The sequence below is a fragment of the Nerophis lumbriciformis genome, linkage group LG31 (assembly GCF_033978685.3).
Source record: "Nerophis lumbriciformis linkage group LG31, RoL_Nlum_v2.1, whole genome shotgun sequence".
Lineage (NCBI taxonomy): Eukaryota > Metazoa > Chordata > Actinopteri > Syngnathiformes > Syngnathidae > Nerophis > Nerophis lumbriciformis.
This window is the reverse complement of record NC_084578.2, coordinates 3,339,312-3,350,000: the sequence shown is the minus strand read 5'-3', so window position 1 is coordinate 3,350,000 and position 10,689 is coordinate 3,339,312. Positions and strand designations below refer to the sequence as shown.

Here is a 10,689-nt window from a genome sequence, read left to right as displayed (position 1 = left end):
TACACATTATATATACAATATATACTGATATACTATATAATCATATTATATTATATTTTATAATATATATATAATATATATTATGTTATGTGTAGAAAGGGTAAGGATGGAAAGGATAATGCTGTCATGATCTGTGGTCTGGATTATGTTTTTGTTATTTTTGTGTTAGTTTTTGGACTCTTTTAGTTCCTGTTTGCGCTCCCTTGTTTGCTTTAGTTTCCGTGACGACTTATGATCTTCACCTGTCTCTTGCGTTTGGGTCACACCTGTCTCTAAACAAGAGAGACTACTATTTAAGCCTGTCGTTGCCAGTTAGTCGGTCTGGCGACATTGTTCTTTTCATGCCATAGTTTATGCTTGTATTCATGCGATTGTTTCATGCGATTACTTTGCTCACGCTGCTCGTTCCATGTCTTTTTCCATAGTTCATGCTATTCGTTTCAAGCCACAGTTTAGTGAGTTTTTCATGTCTTTAGTTTCATGTTTCATGTCCTAAGGTTTTTTTGCCTTAGCTTTCGCGTGCGTTAGGCACGCTCGCCTTCGGGTTGTTTTCTGTTTTTTTGTACCCGTTTGAGTTTTGGCAATTAAATATGTTCTTAACTCAGTGGTTCTTAACCTTGTTGGAGGTAGCGAACCCCAACAGTTTCATATGCGCATTTACCAAACCCTTCTTTAGTGGAAAATAAAATGTTTTTTTTCATATTCAAAACAAAGTTATATGTTTTTGGTAGCACTTTAGTATGGGGAACATATTCTAAATAACAAAGACTTAATTTAGAGTTTTTAGACACTAGGGGAACATATTCTAAGTAACAACGACTTAAGGGTAAGGGTTAGGGTTAGGGTTAGAGGGTTAGGGTTATAATAAGGCCATGCCGAATAAGGCATTAATAAGTACTTAATAATGACTAGTTAAGAGCCAATATGTTACTAATTTGCATGTTAATAAGCAACTAATTAATGGTGAATATGTTCCCCATACTAAAGTGCTACCATGTTTTATTACTGGTGCACAAAATGAAGCGTGCATGAACATCACCTTGTTCAAAGAACAAAACCAACACAGTGCATAAACTCACAACAAATGACACACCTGCAAATCAGTCTGACTTCTGCTGTTGTCGTATCCGTAATACGCCGATAGGGAGAAGTTTTTATTTACACGATGAGTCGGGTGTGTCTCGACCTCCGCCGAACCCCTGAGCCCGACTCACCGAACCCCTAGGGTTCCATCCAACCCAGGTTAAGAACCACTGTCCTAACTGCTACCCTGGTCCGGAAAAAGTCAGTTAGCATCCCAGGAAAACAAACCTCGCAGTAAGTTGTGAAAACCCCCTCGTCGTGACAAATGCAAGTATAAAGCAGACTAAAAATGTACCATAGTAGCAATATAAAATATAACATATTTGTCATATTTACATATTATATATACAGTATATAATATATACTGATATATAATATTATATTTTTATAATGTTTATATATATATTGTCATGTCTGTATTATCATGTTTTGTTTTAAGTCATGTTTTGTTTAGTTTCTGTCTTTTCACTCCCTTGTCTGGTCACCATAGCAACCATTAGTTTCCACCTGTCACGCCACGCACCTGTTTCACGTTTTGAGTCACGCACCTGCTTTCACTAATCATGTCCATAGTATTTAAGTTCATTCATTTTCTGTTGTTCGTCCTGACGACCTCAACACATTTATGCTCTGTTCATGCCTGATACATCTTTTCATGTCAATTCCTCAAGCCAAGTAAGTTTTTGTTCCATATTTATAGTCTTTTTGGTTTCATAGTTTGTTCTCCGCCATTGTGCGTGTTTTTTGTTTGTACTTTTTTGCTATAGTCTTTTGGTTTTATAGTTTATTCTCCGCCACTGTGCGCGCTTTCATTTATTCCTTTTTTTGATGATAATAAATCATGTACCTTCATTCCCGTCTCGCACGAGCCAACTTTCCGTTGCATCCTGGAAAAGCACACACCCCGGACCAAGTCATGACATATATATATATATTTTACAGATTTTAAAAAATTAAAACATTTAAAATGTGTATTATGATTAATTTTTTGGAATCTATTTTTTATTTTTTTAATCGATAAGATTTTTTACAAATACGAATTTAAAAATACGAAATACGTGATTAATTCATTCTAATTAATTCATAATTAAATTTATTTTTGTCTGAGTGGCTGGGCAGGACATATACAAAAAAATAAAAAATAAATAAATAAATAAATATATATATATTTATATATATATATATATATATATATATATATGTATATATATATATATATAGTATATATTATGTTATGTTTATTAACTTTTTACATTGTTATGGTAAGGACAGAGTAGGTTTAAGCCAGGTGTCGTGTTCTATGTGATTGGAATGTGTATTTGTACTAGTGTACACTTTTATGTATGAATATTTGTTTGATGTATGTACATATGTATATGTGCGTATGTATGTGTATGTGCGTAAGTGTGTATGTATGTATGTATGTATATATGTATATATGCAGGGCCGGCCCATGGCACAGGCCGTATAGGCAAATGCTAAGGGCGCCGTCCATCAGGGGGCGCCACGCCAGTGCCACAAATGTTGGAGAAAAAAAAAAAAAAAGTTGGTACTATTATTTCTAAATACAAAAAATAATCCCACGTTAATTAAAATGCAAAGTAAAGCCTATATAATAGAAATATTATTTGTTGCAATATTACGCCCCCCCCCCCTCCCCCCTCCCCCCGCACGGTGCGCCCCCTCCCTTCGCGTATCATGACTCTTTTTGGACGTCACCACTTCAAAAAATCAACTCAAGATGTCAAAACGGCCAAAACTGTCAGGTGCCCAGGGAAGAAAAAAAGAGAAAAGAAGAGGAGTAGAAACGAGAAAAAGACAGAGTTAGCAGGTAGGTAACGTTAGCCTACATGAAATTATTTGTCTGTTACAGAATGTGATAGTAACCTGGCTTTTTAGCATTAAGCTAATGTTACATGATTCGGCAATCGCTAATCAATAAATAGCTAGTTCTGTTTTAACGTCGGGTTAATATTGTGGAGGGGGCTAAATTGTTATGGAAAATAATAATGTAACGTTAGGTAATTACAGTACTCCCACCTTACATTCCTCAGGGACATTTGTATTAGACCTTTTAAGCAGGTGTTTTTTTGTTTACATTGTTATTGCCTTCTGGTTAGCTAATGTTTGCCCTGCAGGTAATAGTCACTTTTCCACCCCTTTATATATTAGGCATAGTTGTAAGCCTAGTTGTTAAAGTGCACATCATTAATGTTAATTAAGCAATATGTACGTAAAAAATATTGTATTTCATATATTCATTTTTTATTTTTTGCATTCATTTATTTATTCATATTTTTTTTTATCTTGTTAACTACTCTGATTGTTAATTTGCTTTCTTTAAGTAAAAAAAAAAAGGTCAAAGACAAAGCTATTCGGTTTCTTGTGAGTATATACACTTCACTGCCGATGTGGGGGGGGGGGGGGGGGGGGGGCGCCACCTAAAATCTTGCCTAGGGCGCCAGATTGGTTAGGTGTATATATGTATGTATGTATGTGCGTATGTATGTATATATGCATGTATGTATGTATGTGATGATCAATACTTTGAATGGCGGTTGTCATTTTGTTGTGTTTAAATGGTGTATGTGAATATTTTTGATTGTGTTTGTTTCATTTTAGATACATTTTGAACATAAATTCATCCATCCATCCATCTTCAACTTCTCCAGCAGAGACATAAATGAATATATACGTTAATTATGACCGATATTAGACCCCAAATGTAAGGAGTTTAATGCTACAGTTTAATAAAAAAATAAGAAGATAAATAGAAGTATATATATTTATTTTTTATTTTTTTAATTGGGGACCTATTAAATGTCCCAGCCAAATGTGGGACCTGGAGTCCGAGTCAGCAAGTCTTGCATGTGAAGGCTGCATCGTGTGTCTGAGTTAGTCTTCACCTCCACCATCAATTATTCAACTCTCAGTCTGATGTTGCTGCTGCGCGCGCAGCCCCTCTGCCCCCATTCTTAGTCCTCTCTTCTTCTTCTTCCATGCCCTGCACCTCTCGCACACCTATGCACTGACGTCATCATATACCTGCGCCTATGACGCAGCCCCAGCCCGGCTCGGTGATTGGCTGAGGGATGGAGGTTCTTTTTGAAGGAGGAGACTGGATAGAAGATGATTTAGGTATGTAGATAAATAAAATAAATATATATATGTATATATATTTATATATATATCATCGCTCGTAAACGCGGATCTGTCCCAGCGGGACTCCTCGGCGGGGCTCCCGGGGCCAAGCCTCCCGACCAGCCGCCTAAAAATAGCGCGACTTCGGCCTGCCGACCCGATTTTGCAGCACGCAATTTATATTTAATACATCACTAACATAACACCACACGTTATATGGAGATGCAGAATACAAATAAACAAAATAAAAAGTTCAGAAGAAAACATATTTTCTCTACTTTTTTCTTCAATTTGCAGCTTGTTGTTTAAAAAAAAAAAATATTATTTTTTTTTGAACAAATTAAATAGAGTTTGCTAAATTAGATAAATCAGTTATTTGTAAGCAATATTTTATTTTTTTTATTTTTTTGGCACACAAATACATTTGTCAGTAAAAGTGCACTTTTGTAAATTCAAAAAAGGATAATAAAAAAAATTACAGACCGTTTTTTACTGCAATAATGTCACTTTACTGAGTGTAAACAAACGAACAAAAAGGCCTATATACTCGCTAAATATGTTATTTATTGCAACTTCAAACTTCAGATTAAAAACGGAGTGTGTTTGTGTTTATACTTTACAATTATTTTAGTGTATTTATACACTAAACACAATTTTTTAATAGACGTGAAACTTTGCCTGCGTGCGCAGCATATCGAAAAAGTAACTTTTTTTTCCCCCTAATAAACCAATTAATTATATTTTATATTCATTTGCAAACACACACACACACACACACACACACACGCAAACGCCCTCTCTCCCTTGCACACACACACACACACACACACACTTACACTCACACACACACTTACTTTCACAGATCGAATCAATATTTGAAAAACACTATAATGTGAAATATTTGCAGGGTGCATTTATTTTGAAAATCCGTACAATAACCACAATAAACTTGGTTTTTACTTCTAATAGGAAATGCAAACAGCAAGAATAAATAAGAACAAAAAAGTTGTGGAAAGTTTCTATCATAAAAAAAATTAAAAAAAAGTTTGGTATTGTCATAATTTCTGCTTTTATTTTACTTTTAAACAAGTTATTGGTAAATTTGGATATGTATATCATAAATATATATATATATAATTATGTTCACACAACTAACACATTCTCCCTTTTAAACATTGAATAAGACACTGATTAAATATACTATATAACTTTTTATTTATATTATATTGCATTTTAGAAGTTATGCATATTTGGCCTACACAAAAGTCTAAAAACAAATAATTTAAAGTGTGATAATTACAATATAAACTTTTTAGACATGTTGCAGGTCTATTTTGCCATCATTTCTCCCTGTTGCTTAAATTGGATCTTTGCAAAAATACATATAAATATATATATAAAACAATGCATAAATATATATTCTATTATAAACATACTTTAAACAAGTTGAACAGGCAAAACAAAAAGAAATACTTTGTTTCCATGAGTTTCAAGCGTTTAAACAAGTGACTTTTCAGCCGAATTGAACTTTTTTTTATTTTATTTTTTTTGCTCTTATTGAGACAAAGCTGAGGCAAAAATAGAAATGAGTCATTTGCAGCCATGTGCGCCCTGAGTTGTGTGATGAAATGATGGTACATCTCGATGAAAGACGCACAAAGCAAGAACATTATGATGTTTTGCATAAATAAAATGCAACAATACAAGTAGAAATGCGTAAAATTACGCACTAAAATGTGTTTACGTGTAAAACTGCCTGGTCCTAAAATGCTGGTTTCCACCCCACATATTATTAAAAAATAACCTAAAACTCCTACAAATTAGGTCTTTTGAACCTTCCCCCCCCCCCACCCCAAAGAACTCCCATTTAAACACTTAATCCCCATTTGAGCGATAATCCCAAATTACGCATGACCCTGTCTGTCGCTTTTTTTGTTGCGTCTTTGTGAACATTCCACAATGTTGCCTTTTGCTGTTAATTACAACCTTTTGGACCCGAATAAGTCCACAGTTTGTACACACTTCAATGCAGCGACACGCACACACACACACACGCACAGGCGTGCGCGCAAACACACACACACACACACGCAGAGACACGCACGCAGGCAAGACGCGCCAATTTTCTTACCTTCATTCGGTGGGTAAAAGACGGTAGAGACCGGAAGTGCAAGAGTCAGCAAAAGAGGCGAGAAGAAAAGCAGCGATCGCGACTTGCAATCCATGGCGGCGCGTCAGAGGTGCGTAACTCCATGAAGCCACTGGCGCGTCTGAGAGATTCTCTCTGAGCGCTCCGCTCTCCCTCACTCACTCCCTCCCTCCCTCCCTCGGCCAGGACGCTTTTCCGCTGGGTCCTAAAGAACGTGGTGTTAGAGAGATAGAGATAGAGAGAGAGAGAGAGAGAGATGATCCAAAATAAATAATTGCACACAAATAAAATCAATAATGTATTGTCCTTCAGGAGCTAAGAAGTTGAGAATAATAAAAATATATATATATATAATAATAATTATATATATATATTTTTTTATGTATTCAGAAATGGGGTAGAGCAGTTTTTATTTATTGTTTTATTTTATTTTTATTAAGTAAGAAACATAAGGGGATGAAGGAGGGTCATCGCTCGTTTGAGAGAGCGCTGATCCAAAAGAAATAATTGCACAGAAATAAAATCAATAATGTTTTCTCCTTCAGCAGCTAAGAAGTTGAAAATTCAAATAAAAAAAAATAAAAAAAATATAATAAAATAAAAAATTATATATTATATATATACACACATAAATATATATATATATATATATATATATATATATATATATATACATATGTATATATATATATATATCCATCCATTTTCTACCGCTATATATATATATATATATATATATATATATATATATATATATATATATATCCATCCTTTTTCTACCGCTATATATATATATATATATATATATATATATATATATATATATATATATATATATATATTTATTTATATATATATATATCCATCCATTTTCTACCGCTTGTCCCTTTTATATATATATATTTATATATATATATATATATATATATATATATATATATATATATATATATATATACATTTTAGAGCTGTCAAATGTGAAATTGTTTTTTGATAAATCTATTTAAAAAATGAAAGTCAAATTAAAGTGTATGTATATATATATATATATATATATATATATATATGTATATATATTAGAGATGCGCGGATAGGCAATTATTTCATCCGCAACCGCATCAGAAAGTCGTCAACCATCCGCAATCCACCCGATCCAACATTTGATCAGAACCGCACCCGCCCGCCATCCGCCCGCACCCGCCCGTTGTTATATATCTAATATAGACGATGCAAGGCATTAGTGAGGTTATAAAGCTTTTGCCTGTTAAAGAAAGGAGACTGATCCAATGCAGCACAGACATTCGCGTGCCACGCTGTCACGACCCAGACGCACACCAGCGCTGAGCGCACCTCCAAGCGCGTCTCGCTGCCGGCGACGGCCGGGTATGGGCCCAACGCTCCAGCGCCGTCCATTTTCAGGGCTAGTTGATTCGGCAGGTGGGTTGTTCCACACTCCTTAGCGGGTTCCGACGTCCATGGCCACCGTCCTAGCTGCTGTCTATATCAACCAGGGTGAGCCCCACCCCTTTCGTGAGCGCACTGCGCGCGGAGTGACCCCTGTTACGCGCCCCCGGCAACAGGGGTGGCGGGCAGGTAAGCTGCGCGGGCGGAGCGCGCGGAGTGACCCCTGTTACGAGCCCCCGGCCACGGGGGTGGCGGGCAGGTAAGCTGCTTACCTGCTGCGCGTGACGCCGGCCGCGGCGAAGGCGGACGAGGCGGGGTGTCGGTGCGGTGGGCGCGGTGGTGAACCTGGACGTGCGTCGGGCCCTTCTCGCGGATCGCCTCAGCTACGGCTCCCGGTGGGGCCCTCTCGGGGGAAGGGGCCTCGGTCCCGGACCCCGGCGAGGCGTCGGGGGCCTTCTCCGCTCCGTAAAAGTGTCCATCTCTTTTTTTTTTTTTCTTCTGTTGTGGCATATGCTGCAGGTGCCTGCTCGTTTTTCGTATGTGGGTAACAACATTTAACTATGTATATATATTTACCAATTGGTTTAACTGCCACCCGCCTGAATCTATTTAAAATCTAATTGTTTTTATTTCTACCGCCAGACCCAACCCGACCCGACGCGCGGATAAAATCTAATTTTTTTAAATTTCATCCGCCCGATCCGCGGACAATCCGCGGACTCCGCGGTTGTGCCCGCAAACCGCGCATCTCTAATATATATGCATATATATATATACATATATATATATATATATATATATATATATATATATATATATATATATATATATATATATATATATATATGTATATATATATATATATATATATATATATATATATATATATATATATCCATCCATTTTCTACCGCTTGTCCCTTTTATATATATATATATATATATATATAAATATATGTGTATATGTGTGTATAATATATATATATATATATATATATATATATATATATATATATATATATATATATATATATATATATGTATATATATATATATATATATATATATATATATATATATATATATATATATATATATATACACACATATTTATTTTTTATTTTATTTTTATTTTTTTATGTTATATTCAGAAATGGGGTAGAGCAGTTTTATTTGTATTTATTTATTTTTTTTAATTAATTTTCACTGCAATAAGGCGCTTTTGGTAGCCATCCACAAGCTTCTGCTTGAATTTTTGACCACGAAATTGGTCCAGTTCAGCTAAATGTGTTGCCTTTCTGACATGGACTTGTTTCTTCAGCATTGTCCACAGATTAAAGTCAGGACTCTGGGAAGGCCATTCTAAAACCTTCATTCTAGCCTGATTTAGCTATTCCTTCACCACTTTTGAGGTGTGTTTGTGGGTCAATGTCCTGTTGGAACACCCAACTGCGCCCAAGACCCAACCTCCAGGCTGATGATTTTAGATTGTCCTGAAGAATTTGGAGGTAATCCTCCTTTTTCATTGTCCCATTTAAAGCAGCAGTTCCATTGGCAGCAAAACAGGCCCAGAGCATAATACTACCACCACCATGCTTGACGGTAGGAATGGTGTTCCTGGGATTGCTGGGTATTGTGGCCAAACAGCTCAGTTTTTGTTTCATCTGACCACAGAACTTTCCTCCAGAAGGTCTTATCTTTGTCCTTGTGATGTCACATGTAGATGACAATATCGGGCATCTACATCAACAATATGATTTGCCTGAGGAGCTGGACAAAAATAAAAATAAATAAAATAAAATAAAGATAAAAAAAAAAAGGAAATATAACATTAACATCGGTTTGAAAATGTCCAATTTGACTTCATTCAATAATAATTATAATAATATATTTTTTTTGTAAAAAGCACTTTGAGTAAGCAACCTCAAAGTGCTACAGTGTATTAAAAGAGTAAATAAATAAATAAAATAAAAAGATAATACAAAAATAAATAAAAATAAAAACTAGAACAGCCAAAATAGCTAGAACTAGTATGCATATATCTAAAAAAAAAATAAAGGCTTTTTTTAAAAAGAAGGGTTTTTAAGCCTTTTTTAAAAGCATCCCAGTCTGTGGTGCCTTCAGGTGGTCAGGGAGAGCGTTCCCCAGACTGGGAGCGGCAGAGCAGAAAGCCCGGTCTCCCATTGTTTGTAGCTTTGTCCTCGGAGGTTGGAGGAGGTTAGCCTGTCCGGAGCGGAGGTGTCGTCATGTGGAGGATTTGGGGGTGAGTAGTTCTTTGAGGTAGAGGAGGCCATTTCCATGGAGGCACTGGTGGGTTAGTAAGGAGACTTTGAATTTAATCCTGAGTGGAACAGGAAGTTTAAGTCTTAATTTTAGCGCTTTTAGCTAAAATTAAGCAAAATCTACCGAGATGTCAAAATCCAGTTGTTTCAAAAAGTCATCTAATTTCCTACGCTCATAATGAACTCAAATGCGACATTTTGTACCAAACAATGGCGGTGGAAAAGGAACCATCTAGTTCACTACCGGGGGGGGATTTAATCTTTGGATTTAGGGATCGGGTCCATCCTCGTGTTCACAAGACGTCCCACTGGGTGCATTTTTCTGTGGGGGCCATTAGGGGCCTCCGACACTTCCCGACTTGATCCTTTTTGCGAAAGCCCGCGCTGGCGGTGAAACGTCAGGTTCCTTGCTGAGACACCAGCTGTTGTGGTGGGGGGTTGACGGCCGAGAAGGCATTTGACGTATGGGGGAAAGTTGGAGCAGACAGCAGCTCTCAGGAACAGCTTCTGAATTCAAATGACCTAAAACTGAGTCCAGAAAAAACAAAAACATAGCTGGGTTCAGTTTATCAACCGAATTCTTGGGACGATTTATTTTGAAGGGGTAACACATTGACATCATAGATTCATA

At 36.3% G+C, this 10,689-nt stretch overlaps 1 protein-coding gene across 4 annotated transcripts in view; it reads right to left on the bottom strand.

Moving 5' to 3' along the window:
* epha3 (eph receptor A3) overlaps positions 1-6,487 on the bottom strand; it is a 361,011-nt gene extending 354,524 nt beyond the window's left edge. For all 4 annotated transcript variants that reach the window (XM_061926088.2, XM_061926086.2, XM_061926087.2 and 1 more), the window contains exon 1: positions 6,356-6,487. In XM_061926088.2, coding sequence (XP_061782072.1) covers positions 6,356-6,449 — 94 coding nt within the window. In that variant the 5' untranslated portion in view covers positions 6,450-6,487. The remainder of the gene's footprint in view (positions 1-6,355) is intronic.
* Positions 6,488-10,689: the final 4,202 nt, after the last annotated feature.